This window comes from Somniosus microcephalus, unplaced genomic scaffold, assembly GCF_052327205.1.
Source record: "Somniosus microcephalus isolate GS21.2 unplaced genomic scaffold, FLI_Smic_1.0 unresolved_chr3, whole genome shotgun sequence".
Lineage (NCBI taxonomy): Eukaryota > Metazoa > Chordata > Chondrichthyes > Squaliformes > Somniosidae > Somniosus > Somniosus microcephalus.
In genome coordinates, this window is record NW_028225181.1 from 50,166,856 (window position 1) to 50,183,909 (window position 17,054).

A 17,054-nucleotide genomic window follows, 5' to 3' on the forward strand; every position below is an offset into this window, starting at 1 on the left:
TCATTCAGCCCCTCGAGCCTGTTACATAGGAACAGGAGGAGGCCATTCAGCCCCTTGAGCCTGTTACACAGGAACAGGAGGAGGCCATTCAGCCCCTCGAGCCTGTTACACAGGAACAGCAGGAGGCGATTCAGCCCCTCGAGCCTGTTACACAGGAACAGGAGGAGGCCATTCAGCCCCTCGAGCCTGTTACATAGGAACAGGAGGAGGCCATTCAGCCCCTCGAGCCTGTTACACAGGAACAGGAGGAGGTCATTCAGCCCCTCGAGCCTGTTACATAGGAACAGGAGGAGGCCATTCAGCCCCTCGAGCCTGTTACACAGGAACAGCAGGAGGCGATTCAGCCCCTCGAGCCTGTTACACAGGAACAGGAGGAGGCCATTCAGCCCCTCGAGCCTGTTACACAGGAACAGGAGGAGGCGATTCAGCCCCTCGAGCCTGTTACACAGGAACAGGAGGAGGCGATTCAGCCCCTCGAGCCTGTTACACAGGAACAGGAGGAGGCGATTCAGCCCCTCGAGCCTGTTACACAGGAACAGAAGGAGACCATTCAGCCCCTCGAGCCTGTTACACAGGAACAGGAGGAGGCCATTCAGCCCCTCGAGCCTGTTACACAGGAACAGGAGGAGGCCATTTAGCCCCTCGAGCCTGTTACACAGGAACAGGAGGAGGCCATTCAGCCCCTCGAGCCTGTTACACAGGAACAGGAGGAGGCGATTCAGCCCCTCGAGCCTGTTACACAGGAACAGGAGGAGGCCATTCAGCCCCTCGAGCCTGTTACACAGGAACAGGAGGAGGCCATTTAGCCTCTCGAGCCTGTTACACAGGAACAGGGGGAGGCCATTCAGCCCCTCGAGCCTGTTATACAGGAACAGGATGAGGCCCATTCAGCCCCTCGAGCAAGTTACACAGGAACAGGAGGAGGCCATTCAGCCCCTCGAGCCTGTTACACAGGAACAGGAGGAGGCCATTCAGCCCCTCGAGCCTGTTACACAGGAACAGGAGGAGGCCATTCAGCCCCTCGAGCCTGTTACACAGGAACAGAAGGAGACCATTCAGCCCCTCGAGCCTGTTACACAGGAACAGGAGGAGGCGATTCAGCCCCTCGAGCCTGTTACACAGGAACAGGAGGAGGCGATTCAGCCCCTCGAGCCTGTTACACAGGAACAGGAGGAGGCCATTTAGCCTCTCGAGCCTGTTACACAGGAACAGGGGGAGGCCATTCAGCCCCTCGAGCCTGTTATACAGGAACAGGATGAGGCCCATTCAGCCCCTCGAGCAAGTTACACAGGAACAGGAGGAGGCCAATTCAGCCCCTTGAGCCTGTTACACAGGAACAGGAAGAGCCCATTCAGCCCCTCGAGCATCCTACACAGGAACAGGAGGAGGCCATTCAGCCCTTCGAGTCTGTTACACAGGAACAGGAGGAGGCCATTCAGCCCTTCGAGTCTGTTACACAGGAACAGGAGGAGGCCATTCAGCCGCTCTCGAGCCTGTTACACAGGAACAGGAGGAGGTCATTCAGCCCCTGAAGCCTGTTACACAGGAACAGGAGGAGGCCATTCAGCCCCTGAAGCCTGTTACACAGGAACAGGAGGAGGCCATTTAGCCCACTCGAACCTGTTACATAGGAACAGAAGGAGACCATTCAGCCCCTCGAGCCTGTTATATAGGGACAGGAGCAGGCAATTCAGCCCCTCGAGCCTGTTACACAGGAACAGAAGGAGACCATTCAGCCCCTCGAACCTGTTCCGCCATTCAGTGAGACCGTGGCTGATCTGTATCCTAACTCCAACTACCCGCCTTGGCTCCATATCCCTTAACACCCTTGGTTAGTACAAACTCTTATCGCTCTCAGATTTAAAATGATGAATTGAGCGAGTGTATACTGCTTTCTGTGGGAGAGTTTTCCACACTTCTAACACCCATTGTGTGAAAAAAAAATTCCTAACCTGTCTCCTGATTGGCCTGGCTCTGATTTTAAGGTTATGTATGTCCCCCTTTTCTTAGACTCCCCCCACCAGCGGAAAAAAGTTTCTCCCTATTTACCCGATCTGTTCCTTTCAAAATCCGAAAAACACTCAATTAAATCACCCCTTAACCTTCTATAATCCAGGGAATACAAGCCTAGTTTATGTAATCTCTCCTCATAATCTGACCCTTGGAATCAGGTATCATTAAGGTGAATCTGCGCTGCACCCTCGCCAAGGCCAATATATCCTTTCTAAGCTGCGGTGCCCAGAACACTTTCAGCCCTCTGGAACCTTAGATTCATTTCGTCTGTGGGCCTCAGGCTTTCAGTTTGGTCACTATACAGGAAACTTTGGTTTATCCGGAGGTTAACTGTCCGGAATGCTCGAGCCACCGGCAAAAATCAGGAGCCATTTCGTTAGGTTTTTTTTCTTTTCGTTGCTTTTTTTTCACCAGTCAGGCTCTGCAAGGTCTCGCTGAAGCTGATGCTAAGCTACAGAGACGCTTGCAAGGTATGGCCGACTGTTTAGAAGCTGTTGCTAAGCAACAGGGTTTGTTGCCAGATACGGAGCTCAAAATCTCCGTATGTTTCAACATTAGCGCTGGTTTGTCCGGCAGTTTTGATGGGACGGCAACAGCTCGGTCCCGTCGGTGCCGGATAGCACAAAGTTTCCTGTAGTTTCTTCTGTAGGCCTCAGGCTTTCAGTTCAGTCGCAGTGGTTGCAACCAAAGGCCTCAGGCCCTTGGTTTGGTCGCTAAGGTCGTCTCTGCAGGCCTGAGGCTCTCGGTTCGGTCGCTGTGATTGCGTCTGTAGGCCCCAGGCTCTCAGTTCGGTCGCTATGCTTGCGTCTGGGGGCCTCAGGCTTTCAGTTCAGTGACTCTGGTTGCACCTGTAGCCTCAGGCTCTCAGTTTGGTCGCTATGCTTGCATCTGTAGGCCTCAGGCTTTCAGTTTGGTTGCTATGCTTTTTTGCCTGTAGCCCTTAGGCTCTCGGTTTGGTCACTAAGGTTGTCTCTGCAGGCCTCAGGCTCTCAGTTTGGTCACTAAGGTTGTCTCTGTAGGCCTCAGGCTCTCAGTTTGGTCACTAAGGTTGTCTCTGCAGGCCTCAGGCTCTCAGTTTGCTCACTAAGGTTGTCTCTGCAGGCCTCAGACTCTCAGTTTGCTCAATAAGGTTGTCTCTGCAGGCCTCAGGCTCTCAGTTTGCTCACTAAGGCTGTCTCTGCAGGCCTCAGGCTCTCAGTTTGGTCACTAAGGTTGTCTCTGCATGCCTCAGGCTCTCAGTTTGCTCACTAAGGTTGTCTCTGCAGGCCTCAGGCTCTCACTTTAGTCATGTCGGTTGTCTCTGCAGGCCTCAGGCTCTCAGTTTGCTCACTAATGTTGTCTCTGCAGGCCTCAGGCTCTCAGTTTGGTCACTAAGGTTGTCTCTGCAGGCCTCAGGCTCTCAGTTTGCTCACTAAGGTTGTCTCTGTAGGCCTCAGGCTCTCGGTTTGCTCACTAAGGTTGTCTCTGTAGGCCTCAGGCTCTCAGTTTGCTCACTAAGGTTGTCTCTGCAGGCCTCAGGCTCTCAGTTTGGTCACTAAGGTTGTCTGCAGGCCTCAGGCTCTCGGTTTGGTCACTAAGGTTGTCTCTGCAGGCCTCAGGCTCTCAGTTTGGTCACTAAGGTTGTCTCTGCAGGCCTCAGGCTCTCAGTTTGGTCACTAAGGTTGTCTGCAGGCCTCAGGCTCTCGGTTTGCTCACTAAGGTTGTCTCTGCAGGGCTCAGGCTCTCAGTTTGGTCACTAAGGTTGTCTCTGCAGGCCTCAGGCTCTCAGTTTGGTCACTAAGGTTGTCTCTGCAGGCCTCAGGCTCTCAGTTTGCATACTAAGGTTGTCTCTGCAGGCCTCAGGCTCTCACTTTAGTCATGCCGATTGTCTCTGTAGGCCTCAGGCTCTCAGTTTGGTCACTAAGGTTGCCTCTGCAGGCCTCAGGCTCTCAGTTTGGTCACTAAGGTTGTCTCTGCAGGCCTCAGGCTCTCAGTGTGGTCACTAAGGTTGTCTCTGCAGGCCTCAGGCTCTCAGTTTGGTTACTAAGGTTGTCTCTGTAGGCCCCAGACTCTCAGTTTGATCACTAAGGTTGTCTCTGCAGGCCTCAGGCTCTCAGTTTGGTCACTAAGGTTGTATCTGCAGGCCTCAGGCGCTCAGTTTGCTCACTAAGGTTGTCTCTGCAGGCCTCAGGCTCTCGGTTTGATTTCTAAGGTTGCCTCTGCAGGCCTCAGGCTCTCGGTTTGCTCACTAAGGTTGTCTCTGCAGGCCTCAGGATCTCAGTTTGATCACTAAGGTTGTCTCTGCAGGCCTCAGGCTCTCAGTTTGGTCACTAAGGTTGTCTCTGCAGGCCTCAGGCTCTCAGTTTGGTCACTAAGGTTGTGTCTGCAGGCCTCAGGCTCTCAGCTTGGTTACTAAGGTTGTCTCTGCAGTCCTCAGGCTCTCAGTTTGATCACTAAGGTTGTCTCTGCAGGCCTCAGGCTCTCAGTTTGGTCACTAAGGTGGTCTCTGCAGGCCTCAGGCTCTCAGTTTGGTCACCAAGGTTGTCTCTGCAGGCCTCAGGCTCTCAGTTTGCTCACTAAGGTTGTCTCTGCAGGCCTCAGGCTCTCAGTCTGGTCGCTATGGTTGTCTCTGCAGGCCTCAGGCTCTCAGTTTGGTCACTAAGGTTGTCTCTGCAGGCCTCAGGCTCTCAGTTTGGTCACTAAGGTTGTCTCTGCAGGCCTCAGGCTCTCAGTTTGGTTGCTATGGTTGCCTCTGCAGGCCTCCGGGTCTCAGTTTGCTCACTAAGGTTGGCTCTGCAGGCCTCAGGCTCTCAGTGTGGTCACTAAGGTTGTCTCTGTAGGCCTCAGGCTCTCAGTTTGGTCACTAAGGTTGTCTCTGCAGGCCTCAGGCTCCCAGTTTGCTCACTAAGGTTGTCTCTGCAGGCCTCAGGCTCTCAGTTTGGTCACTAAGGTTGTCTCTGCAGTCCTCAGGCTCTCAGTTTGCTCACTAAGGTTGTCTCTGCAGGCCTCAGGCTCTCAGTTTGGTCACTAAGGTTGTCTCTGCAGGCCTCAGGCTCTCAGTTTGGTCACCAAGGTTGTCTCTGCAGGCCTCAGGCTCTCAGTTTGCTCACTAAGGTTGTCTCTGCAGGCCTCAGGCTCTCAGTCTGGTCGCTATGGTTGTCTCTGCAGGCCTCAGGCTCTCAGTTTGGTCACTAAGGTTGTCTCTGCAGGCCTCAGGCTCTCAGTTTGGTCACTAAGGTTGTCTCTGCAGGCCTCAGGCTCTCAGTTTGGTTGCTATGGTTGCCTCTGCAGGCCTCCGGGTCTCAGTTTGCTCACTAAGGTTGGCTCTGCAGGCCTCAGGCTCTCAGTTTGCTCACTAAGGTTGTCTCTGTAGGCCTCAGGCTCTCAGTTTGCTCACTAAGGTTGTCTCTGCAGGGCTCAGGCTCTCAGTTTGGTCACTAAGGTTGTCTCTGCAGGCCTCAGGCTCCCAGTTTGCTCACTAAGGTTGTCTCTGCAGGCCTCAGGCTCTCAGTTTGGTCACTAAGGTTGTCTCTGCAGGCCTCAGGCTCTCAGTTTGCTCACTAAGGCTGTCTCTGCAGGCCTCAGGCTCTCAGTTTGCTCACTAAGGTTGTCTCTGCAGGCCTCAGGCTCTCAGTTTGCTCACTAAGGTTGTCTCTGCAGGCCTCAGGCTCTCACTTTAGTCATGTCGGTTGTCTCTGCAGGCCTCAGGCTCTCAGTTTGCTCACTAATGTTGTCTCTGCAGGCATCAGGCTCTCAGTTTGGTCACTAAGGTTGTCTCTGCAGGCCTCAGGCTCTCAGTTTGGTCACTAAGGTTGTCTCTGCAGGCCTCAGGCTCTCAGTTTGGTCACTAAGGTTGTGTCTGCAGGCCTCAGGCTCTCAGCTTGGTTACTAAGGTTGTCTCTGCAGTCCTCAGGCTCTCAGTTTGATCACTAAGGTTGTCTCTGCAGGCCTCAGGCTCTCAGTTTGGTCACTAAGGTGGTCTCTGCAGGCCTCAGGCTCTCAGTTTGGTCACCAAGGTTGTCTCTGCAGGCCTCAGGCTCTCAGTTTGCTCACTAAGGTTGTCTCTGCAGGCCTCAGGCTCTCAGTCTGGTCGCTATGGTTGTCTCTGCAGGCCTCAGGCTCTCAGTTTGGTCACTAAGGTTGTCTCTGCAGGCCTCAGGCTCTCAGTTTGGTCACTAAGGTTGTCTCTGCAGGCCTCAGGCTCTCAGTTTGGTTGCTATGGTTGCCTCTGCAGGCCTCCGGGTCTCAGTTTGCTCACTAAGGTTGGCTCTGCAGGCCTCAGGCTCTCAGTGTGGTCACTAAGGTTGTCTCTGTAGGCCTCAGGCTCTCAGTTTGGTCACTAAGGTTGTCTCTGCAGGCCTCAGGCTCCCAGTTTGCTCACTAAGGTTGTCTCTGCAGGCCTCAGGCTCTCAGTTTGGTCACTAAGGTTGTCTCTGCAGTCCTCAGGCTCTCAGTTTGCTCACTAAGGTTGTCTCTGCAGGCCTCAGGCTCTCAGTTTGGTCACTAAGGTTGTCTCTGCAGGCCTCAGGCTCTCAGTTTGGTCACCAAGGTTGTCTCTGCAGGCCTCAGGCTCTCAGTTTGCTCACTAAGGTTGTCTCTGCAGGCCTCAGGCTCTCAGTCTGGTCGCTATGGTTGTCTCTGCAGGCCTCAGGCTCTCAGTTTGGTCACTAAGGTTGTCTCTGCAGGCCTCAGGCTCTCAGTTTGGTCACTAAGGTTGTCTCTGCAGGCCTCAGGCTCTCAGTTTGGTTGCTATGGTTGCCTCTGCAGGCCTCCGGGTCTCAGTTTGCTCACTAAGGTTGGCTCTGCAGGCCTCAGGCTCTCAGTTTGCTCACTAAGGTTGTCTCTGTAGGCCTCAGGCTCTCAGTTTGCTCACTAAGGTTGTCTCTGCAGGGCTCAGGCTCTCAGTTTGGTCACTAAGGTTGTCTCTGCAGGCCTCAGGCTCCCAGTTTGCTCACTAAGGTTGTCTCTGCAGGCCTCAGGCTCTCAGTTTGGTCACTAAGGTTGTCTCTGCAGGCCTCAGGCTCTCAGTTTGCTCACTAAGGCTGTCTCTGCAGGCCTCAGGCTCTCAGTTTGCTCACTAAGGTTGTCTCTGCAGGCCTCAGGCTCTCAGTTTGCTCACTAAGGTTGTCTCTGCAGGCCTCAGGCTCTCACTTTAGTCATGTCGGTTGTCTCTGCAGGCCTCAGGCTCTCAGTTTGCTCACTAATGTTGTCTCTGCAGGCCTCAGGCTCTCAGTTTGGTCACTAAGGTTGTCTCTGCAGGCCTCAGGCTCTCAGTTTGGTCACTAAGGTTGCCTCTGCAGGCCTCAGGCTCTCAGTTTGGTCACTAAGGTTGTCTCTGCAGGCCTCAGGCTCTCAGTGTGGTCACTAAGGTTGTCTCTGCAGGCCTCAGGCTCTCAGTTTGGTTACTAAGGTTGTCTCTGTAGGCCCCAGACTCTCAGTTTGATCACTAAGGTTGTCTCTGCAGGCCTCAGGCTCTCAGTTTGGTCACTAAGGTTGTATCTGCAGGCCTCAGGCGCTCAGTTTGCTCACTAAGGTTGTCTCTGCAGGCCTCAGGCTCTCGGTTTGATTTCTAAGGTTGCCTCTGCAGGCCTCAGGCTCTCGGTTTGCTCACTAAGGTTGTCTCTGCAGGCCTCAGGATCTCAGTTTGATCACTAAGGTTGTCTCTGCAGGCCTCAGGCTCTCAGTTTGGTCACTAAGGTTGTCTCTGCAGGCCTCAGGCTCTCAGTTTGGTCACTAAGGTTGTGTCTGCAGGCCTCAGGCTCTCAGCTTGGTTACTAAGGTTGTCTCTGCAGTCCTCAGGCTCTCAGTTTGATCACTAAGGTTGTCTCTGCAGGCCTCAGGCTCTCAGTTTGGTCACTAAGGTGGTCTCTGCAGGCCTCAGGCTCTCAGTTTGGTCACCAAGGTTGTCTCTGCAGGCCTCAGGCTCTCAGTTTGCTCACTAAGGTTGTCTCTGCAGGCCTCAGGCTCTCAGTCTGGTCGCTATGGTTGTCTCTGCAGGCCTCAGGCTCTCAGTTTGGTCACTAAGGTTGTCTCTGCAGGCCTCAGGCTCTCAGTTTGGTCACTAAGGTTGTCTCTGCAGGCCTCAGGCTCTCAGTTTGGTTGCTATGGTTGCCTCTGCAGGCCTCCGGGTCTCAGTTTGCTCACTAAGGTTGGCTCTGCAGGCCTCAGGCTCTCAGTGTGGTCACTAAGGTTGTCTCTGTAGGCCTCAGGCTCTCAGTTTGGTCACTAAGGTTGTCTCTGCAGGCCTCAGGCTCCCAGTTTGCTCACTAAGGTTGTCTCTGCAGGCCTCAGGCTCTCAGTTTGGTCACTAAGGTTGTCTCTGTAGGCCTCAGGCTCTCAGTTTGCTCACTAAGGTTGTCTCTGCAGGGCTCAGGCTCTCAGTTTGGTCACTAAGGTTGTCTCTGCAGGCCTCAGGCTCCCAGTTTGCTCACTAAGGTTGTCTCTGCAGGCCTCAGGCTCTCAGTTTGGTCACTAAGGTTGTCTCTGCAGGCCTCAGGCTCTCAGTTTGCTCACTAAGGCTGTCTCTGCAGGCCTCAGGCTCTCAGTTTGCTCACTAAGGTTGTCTCTGCAGGCCTCAGGCTCTCAGTTTGCTCACTAAGGTTGTCTCTGCAGGCCTCAGGCTCTCACTTTAGTCATGTCGGTTGTCTCTGCAGGCCTCAGGCTCTCAGTTTGCTCACTAATGTTGTCTCTGCAGGCCTCAGGCTCTCAGTTTGGTCACTAAGGTTGTCTCTGCAGGCCTCAGGCTCTCAGTTTGCTCACTAAGGTTGTCTCTGTAGGCCTCAGGCTCTCAGTTTGCTCACTAAGGTTGTCTCTGCAGGCCTCAGGCTCTCAGTTTGGTCACTAAGGTTGTCTCTGCAGGCCTCAGGCTCTCGGTTTGCTCACTAAGGTTGTCTCTGCAGGCCTCAGGCTCTCGGTTTGGTCACTAAGGTTGTCTCTGCAGGCCTCAGGCTCTCAGTTTGGTCACTAAGGTTGTCTCTGCAGGCCTCAGGCTCTCAGTTTGGTTACTAAGATTGTCTGCAGGCCTCAGGCTCTCGGTTTGCTCACTAATGTTGTCTCTGCAGGGCTCAGGCTCTCAGTTTGGTCACTAAGGTTGTCTCTGCAGGCCTCAGGCTCTCAGTTTGGTCACTAAGGTTGTCTCTGCAGGCCTCAGGCTCTCAGTTTGCATACTAAGGTTGTCTCTGCAGGCCTCAGGCTCTCACTTTAGTTATGCCGATTGTCTCTGTAGACCTCAGGCTCTCAGTTTGGTCACTAAGGTTGCCTCTGCAGGCTTCAGGCTCTCAGTTTGGTCACTAAGGTTGTCTCTGCCGGCCTCAGGCTCTCAGTGTGGTCACTAAGGTTGTCTCTGCAGGCCTCAGGCTCTCAGTTTGCTCACTAAGGTTGTCTCTGCAGGCCTCAGGCTCTCAGTTTGGTTACTAAGGTTGCCTCTGCAGGCCTCAGGCTCTCAGTTTGCTCACTAAGGTTGTCTCTGCAGGCCTCAGGCTCTCAGTTTGGTTACTAAGGTTGTCTCTGTAGGCCCCAGACTCTCAGTTTGATTACTAAGGTTGTCTCTGCAGGCCTCAGGCTCTTAGTTTGGTCACTAAGGTTGTCTCTGCAGGCCTCAGGCTCTCAGTTTGCTCACTAAGGTTGTCTCTGCAGGCCTCAGGCTCTCGGTTTGCTCACTAAGTTTGTCTCTGCAGGCCTCAGGCTCTCAGTTTGGTCACTAAGGTTGTCTCTGCAGTCCTCAGGCTCTCAGTTTGATCACTAAGGTTGTCTGTGCAGGCCTCAGGCTCTCAGTTTGGTCACTAAGGTTGTCTCTGCAGGCCTCAGGCTCTCAGTTTGATCACTAAGGTTGTCTCTGCAGGCCTCAGGCTCTCAGTTTGGTCACTAAGGTTGTCTCTGCAGGCCTCAGGCTCTCAGTTTGGTCACTAAGGTTGTCTCTGCAGGCCTCAGGCTCTCAGTTTGCTCACTAAGGTTGTCTCTGCAGGCCTCAGGCTCTCGGTTTGGTTTCTAAGGTTGCCTCTGCAGGCCTCAGGCTCTCGGTTTGCTCACTAAGGTTGTCTCTGCAGGCCTCAGGATCTCAGCTTGATCACTAAGGTTGTCTCTGCAGGCCTCAGGCTCTCAGTTTGGTCACTAAGGTTGTCTCTGCAGGCCTCAGGCTCTCAGTTTGGTCACTAAGGTTGTGTCTGCAGGCCTCAGGCTCTCAGCTTGGTTACTAAGGTTGTCTCTGCAGTCCTCAGGCTCTCAGTTTGATCACTAAGGTTGTCTCTGCAGGCCTCAGGCTCTCAGTTTGGTCACTAAGGTGGTCTCTGCAGGCCTCAGGCTCTCAGTTTGCTCACTGAGGTTGTCTCTGCAGGCCTCAGGCTCTCAGTTGGGTCACTAAGGTTGTCTCTGCAGGCCTCAGGCTCTCAGTTTGGTCACCAAGGTTGTCTCTGCAGGCCTCAGGCTCTCAGTTTGCTCACTAAGGTTGTCTCTGCAGGCCTCAGGCTCTCAGTCTGGTCGCTATGGTTGTCTCTGCAGGCCTCAGGCTCTCAGTTTCGTCACTAAGGTTGTCTCTGCAGGCCTCAGGCTCTCAGTTTGGCCACTAAGGTTGTCTCTGCAGGCCTCAGGCTCTCAGTTTGGTTGCTATGGTTGCCTCTGCAGGGCTCAGGCTCTCAGTTTGGTCACTAAGGTTGTCTCTGCAGGCCTCAGGCTCTCAGTTTGGTCACTAAGGTTGTCTCTGCAGGCCTCAGGCTCTCAGTTTGGTCACTAAGGTTCTCTCTGCAGGCCTCAGGCTCTCAGTTTGATCACTAAGGTTGTCTCTGCAGGCCTCAGGCTCTCAGTTTGGTCACTAATGTTGTCTCTGCAGGCCTCAGGCTCTCAGTTTGGTCACTAAGGTTGTCTCTGCAGGCCTCAGGCTCTCAGTTTGCTCATTAAGGTTGTCTCTGCAGGCCTCAGGCTCTCGGTTTGGTTTCTAAGGTTGCCTCTGCAGGCCTCAGGCTCTCGGTTTGCTCACTAAGGTTGTCTCTGCAGGCCTCAGGATCTCAGCTTGATCACTAAGGTTGTCTCTGCAGGCCTCAGGCTCTCAGTTTGGTCACTAAGGTTGTCTCTGCAGGCCTCAGGCTCTCAGTTTGGTCACTAAGGTTGTGTCTGCAGGCCTCAGGCTCTCAGCTTGGTTACTAAGGTTGTCTCTGCAGTCCTCAGGCTCTCAGTTTGATCACTAAGGTTGTCTCTGCAGGCCTCAGGCTCTCAGTTTGGTCACTAAGGTGGTCTCTGCAGGCCTCAGGCTCTCAGTTTGCTCACTAAGGTTGTCTCTGCAGGCCTCAGGCTCTCAGTTTGGTCACTAAGGTTGTCTCTGCAGGCCTCAGGCTCTCAGTTTGCTCACTAAGGTTGTCTCTGCAGGCCTCAGGCTCTCAGTCTGGTCGCTATGGTTGTCTCTGCAGGCCTCAGGCTCTCAGTTTGGTCACTAAGGTTGTCTCTGCAGGCCTCAGGCTCTCAGTTTGGTCACTAAGGTTGTCTCTGCAGGCCTCAGGCTCTCAGTTTGGTTGCTATGGTTGCCTCTGCAGGCCTTAGGCTCTCAGTTTGCTCACTAAGGTTGTCTCTGCAGGCCTCAGGCTCTCAGTTTGCTCACTAAGGTTGTCTCTGTAGGCCTCAGGCTCTCAGTTTGCTCACTAAGGCTGTCTCTGCAGGGCTCAGGCTCTCAGTTTGGTCACTAAGGTTGTCTCTGCAGGCCTCAGGCTCCCAGTTTGCTCACTAAGGTTGTCTCTGCAGGCCTCAGGCTCTCAGTTTGGTCACTAAGGTTGTCTCTGCAGGCCTCAGGCTCTCAGTTTGCTCACTAAGGCTGTCTCTGCAGGCCTCAGGCTCTCAGTTTGCTCACTAAGGTTGTCTCTGCAGGCCTCAGGCTCTCACTTTAGTCATGTCGGTTCTCTCTGCAGGCCTCAGGCTCTCAGTTTGCTCACTAATGTTGTCTCTGCAGGCCTCAGGCTCTCAGTTTGCTCACTAAGGTTGTCTCTGCAGGCCTCAGGCTCTCGGTTTGCTCACTAAGGTTGTCTCTGCAGGCCTCAGGCTCTCAGTTTGGTCACTAAGGTTGTCTCTGCAGGCCTCAGGCTCTCGGTTTGCTCACTAAGGTTGTCTCTGCAGGCCTCAGGCTCTCAGTTTGTTCACTAAGGTTGTCTCTGCAGGCCTCAGGCTCTCAGTTTGCTCACTAAGGTTGTCTCTGCGGACCTCAGGCTCTCAGTTTGGTTACTAAGGTTGTCTCTGCAGGCCTCAGGCTCTCAGTTTGGTCACTAAGGTTGTCTGCAGGCCTCAGGCTCTCAGTTTGGTCACTAAGGTTGTCTGCAGGCCTCAGGCTCTCGGTTTGGTCACTGAGGTTGTCTCTGCAGGCCTCAGGCTCTCAGTTTGGTCACTAAGGTTGTCTCTGCAGGCCTCAGGCTCTCAGTTTGGTCACTAAGATTGTCTGCAGGCCTCAGGCTCTCGGTTTGCTCACTAAGGTTGTCTCTGCAGGGCTCAGGCTCTCAGTTTGGTCACTAAGTTTGTCTCTGCAGGCCTCAGGCTCTCAGTTTGGTCACTAAGGTTGTCTCTGCAGGCCTCAGGCTCTCAGTTTGCATACTAAGGTTGTCTCTGCAGGCCTCAGGCTCTCACTTTAGTTATGCCGATTGTCTCTGTAGACCTCAGGCTCTCGGTTTGGTCACTAAGGTTGCCTCTGCAGGCCTCAGGCTCTCGGTTTGGTCACTAAGGTTGTCTCTGCAGGCCTCAGGCTCTCAGTGTGGTCACTAAAGTTGTCTCTGCAGGCCTCAGGCTCTCAGTTTGCTCACTAAGGTTGTCTCTGCAGGCCTCAGGCTCTCAGTTTGGTTACTAAGGTTGCCTCTGCAGGCCTCAGGCTCTCAGTTTGCTCACTAAGGTTGTCTCTGCAGGCCTCAGGCTCTCAGTTTGGTTACTAAGGTTGTCTCTGTAGGCCCCAGACTCTCAGTTTGATCACTAAGGTTTTCTCTGCAGGCCTCAGGCTCTCAGTTTGGTCACTAAGGTTGTCTCTGCAGGCCTCAGGCTCTCAGTTTGCTCACTAAGGTTGTCTCTGCAGGCCTCAGGCTCTCGGTTTGGTTTCTAAGGTTGCCTCTGCAGGCCTCAGGCTCTCGGTTTGCTCACTGAGGTTGTCTCTGCAGGCCTCAGGATCTCAGTTTGATCACTAAGGTTGTCTCTGCAGGCCTCAGGCTCTCAGTTTGGTCACTAAGGTTGTCTCTGCAGGCCTCAGGCTCTCAGTTTGGTCACTAAGGTTGTGTCTGCAGGCCTCAGGCTCTCAGCTTGGTTACTAAGGTTGTCTCTGCAGTCCTCAGGCTCTCAGTTAGATCACTAAGGTTGTCTCTGCAGGCCTCAGGCTCTCAGTTTGGTCACTAAGGTTGTCTCTGCAGGCCTCAGGCTCTCAGTTTGGTCACTAAGGTTGTCTCTGCAGGCCTCAGGCTCTCAGTTTGGTCACTAAGGTTGTCTCTGCAGGCCTCAGGCTCTCAGTCTGGTCGCTATGGTTGTCTCTGCAGGCCTCAGGCTCTCAGTTTGGTCACTAAGGTTGTCTCTGCAGGCCTCAGGCTCTCAGTTTGGTCACTAAGGTTGTCCCTGCAGGCCTCAGGCTCTCAGTTTGGTTGCTATGGTTGCCTCTGCAGGCCTCAGGCTCTCAGTTTGCTCACTAAGGTTGTCTCTGCAGGCCTCAGGCTCTCAGTTTGCTCACTAAGGTTGTCTCTGCAGGCCTCAGGCTCTCAGTTTGCTCACTAAGGTTGTCTCTGCAGGCCTCAGGGTCTCAGTTTGGTCACTAAGGTTGTCTCTGCAGGCCTCAGGCTCTCAGTCTGGTTGCTATGGTTGCCTCTGCAGGCCTCAGGCTCTCAGTCTGGTTGCTATGGCTGCCTCTGTAGGCCACAGGCTCTCAGGTCGGTTGCTATGGTTGCGACAGTAGGCCTCAGGCTCTCAGTTCGGTCGCTATGGTTGTGTCTGTAGGCCCAGAACTATCCTGATGTCTCATTCTTCAGCCTCAAATGGCCTGCGATCGACCAACACGTTGACTGACATCCTTCCTTGTGTCTCTCCTACAGGGAGCCTCGCTGCCATGCGCCTCATTACTGCCGTCGATGTAACACAGCCGGAGTTTGTTGAATCGGTTTCCAGGGAACTGTGGATGCGAATCTGGTCCAGGGTCAGTGCTTTGAAAATTGTAACCAGAACAGCCTCACTCCCCAGTGAATGAATGAACCAGTGAGGGACTGAGCAAAACAGGAAAGTAACGGCCCAGGTTCCATCCACGGCCTGTGCTCAGTTAGCCTGATCTCATCCGGTGTGTGGTACTCAGCCTCACAGGACCTGACAGTGTAGAGGGAGCTTTACTCTGTGTCTAACCCGTGCTGTACCTGCCCTGGGAGTGTTTGATGGGACAGTGTAGAGGGAGCTTTACTCTGTGTCTAACCCGTGCTGTACCTGCCCTGGGAGTGTTTGATGGGACAGTGCAGAGGGAGCTTTACTCTGTGTCTAACCCGTGCTGTACCTGCCCTGGGAGTGTTTGATGGGACAGTGTAGAGGGAGCTTTACTCTGTGTCTAACCCGTGCTGTACCTGCCCTGGGAGTGTTTGATGGGACAGTGTAGAGGGAGCTTTACTCTGTATCTAACCCGTGCTGTACCTGCCCCGGGAGTGTTTGATGGGACAGTGTAGAGGGAGCTTTACTCTGTATCTAACCCCGTGCTGTACCAGCCCTGGGAGTGTTTGATGGGACAGTGTAGAGGGAGCTTTACTCTGTATCTAACCCGTGCTGTACCTGCCCTGGGAGTGTGTGATGGGACAGTGTAGAGGGAGCTTTACTCTGTATCTAACTCGTGCTGTACCTGCCCTGGGAGTGTTTGATGGGACAGTGTAGAGGGAGCTTTACTCTGTATCTAACCCGTGCTGTACTTGCCCTGGGAGTGTTTGATGGGACAGTGTAGAGGGAGCTTTACTCTGTATCTAACCCGTGCTGTACCTGCCCTGGGAGTGTTTGATGGGACAGTGTAGAGGGAGCTTTACTCTGTATCTAACCCTGTGCTGTACCTGCCCTGGGAGTGTTTGATGGGACAGTGTAGAGAGAGCTTTACTCTGTATCTAACCCGTGCTGTACCTGCCCTGGGAGTGTTTGATGGGACAGTGTAGAGGGAGCTTTACTCTGTATCTAACCCGAGCTGTGCCTGCCCTGGGAGTGTTTGATGGGACAGTGTAGAGGGAGCTTTACTCTGTATCTAACCCGTGCTGTACTAGCCCTGGGAGTGTTTGATGGGACAGTGTAGAGGGAGCTTTACTCTGTATCTAACCCGAGCTGTGCCTGCCCTGGGAGTGTTTGATGGGACAGTGTAGAGGGAGCTTTACTCTGTATCTAACCCGTGCTGTACTAGCCCTGGGAGTGTTTGATGGGACAGTGTAGAGGGAGCTTTACTCTGTATCTAACCCGAGCTGTGCCTGCCCTGGGAGTGTTTGATGGGACAGTGTAGAGGGAGCTTTACTCTGTATCTAACCCGTGCTGTACCTGCCCTGGGAGTGTTTCATGGGACAGTGTAGAGGGAGCTTTACTCTGTATCTAACTCCGTGCTGTACCTGCCCTGGGAGTGTTTGATGGGACAGTGTAGAGGGAGCTTTACTCTGTATCTAACCCGTGCTGTACCTGCCCTGGGAGTGTTTGATGGGACAGTGTAGAGGGAGCTTTACTCTGTATCTAACCCGTGCTGTACCTGCCCTGGGAGTGTTTGATGGGACAGTGTAGAGGGAGCTTTACTCTGTATCTAACCCATGCTGTACCTGCTCTGGGAGTGTTTGATGGGACAGTGTAGAGGGAGCTTTACTCTATATCTAACCCGTGTTGTACCTGCCCTGGGAGTGTTTGATGGGACAGTGTAGAGGGAGCTTTACTCTGTATCTAACCCGTGCTGTACCTGCCCTGGGAGTGTTTGATGGGACAGTGTAGAGGGAGCTTTACTCTGTATCTAACCCGTGCTGTACCTGCCCTGGGAGTGTTTGATGGGACAGTGTAGAGGGAGCTTTACTCTGTATCTAACCCCGTGCTGTACCTGCCCTGGGAGTGTTTGATGTGACAGTGTAGAGGGAGCTTTACTCTGTATCTAACCTGTGCTGTACTTGCCCTCGGAGTGTTTGATGGGACAGTGTAGAGGGAGCTTTACTCTGTATCTAACCTGTGCTGTACCTGCCCTGGGAGTGTTTGATGGGACAGTGTAGAGGGAGCTTTACTCTGTATCTAACCCGTGCTGTATCTTTCCCACAGGATGAGGATATTACTCAGCCAGAGTGCTTATTCGCTGTAAGTATTTCTTTCTCTCCAATCGGGGACAGGGGGTGGGACAGTGGGGTCAAGCCCTGTGACCTTTCACCCCTCTGGTGACCTGAGGTGGATGTAATGCTGCCCCATAGACACGGGGGAGATGAAGTTTTTCTCCCTGTTTTGGCCTCCTTTGAGTTAGGCCTTCTCTCTCTCTCTCTCTCTCTCTGTGTAGGCCGGGGTCGCTGGTGGACTCCCGGAGGGGACCGTGCGGAAACATCTGGAAACGTCCTCGTCAAAGGAGGTCAAGTCACGATTGAAGGCCACCACGGCTGAGGTGCTCCAACATGGCGTGAGTATGTGGTGCCTGATTGGTAGCTTTGGAAAGGTTACGTCAGGGTTCAGGGGTCAAGGATGGCGAGCCCCAGGATTGGAGGTTGGGAGAGAAGAGAAGGTATATAGTGAGGGTTTTTAAAGGACTGTAGGGCGATGGAGGGGGTGTGAGGGAGGTTGAGCAGGCCCAGAGTTTGGGGGTGAGGAGTCCCCACAGTTTGGGGGGTGAGGAGTCCCCACAGTTTGGGGGGTGAGGAGTCCCACAGTTTGGGGGGTGAGGAGTCCCACAGTTTGGGGGGTGAGGAGTCCCACAGTTTGGGGGGTGAGGAGTCCCACAGTTTGGGGGGTGAGGTGTCCCACAGTTTGGGGGGGTAAGGAGTCCGACAGTTTGGGGGATGAGGAGTCCCCACAGTTTGGGGGGTGAGGAGCCTCACATTTTGGGGGTGAAGAGTCCCACAGTTTGGGGGGTGAGGAGTTCCACAGTTTGGGGGGGTGAGGAGACA

General features: G+C 53.7%; 1 protein-coding gene across 1 annotated transcript in view; it reads left to right on the top strand.

Moving 5' to 3' along the window:
* The window catches only part of LOC147091422 (glutathione S-transferase kappa 1-like), a 35,948-nt gene extending 19,240 nt beyond the window's left edge, over positions 1-16,708 (top strand). Inside the window, exons 5-7 of the mRNA XM_085976779.1 lie at positions 14,022-14,122; positions 16,225-16,260; positions 16,454-16,708. Of these exons, the coding sequence (XP_085832905.1) occupies positions 14,022-14,122; positions 16,225-16,260; positions 16,454-16,693 (377 nt within the window). The 3' untranslated portion in view covers positions 16,694-16,708. The remainder of the gene's footprint in view (positions 1-14,021; positions 14,123-16,224; positions 16,261-16,453) is intronic.
* Positions 16,709-17,054: the final 346 nt, after the last annotated feature.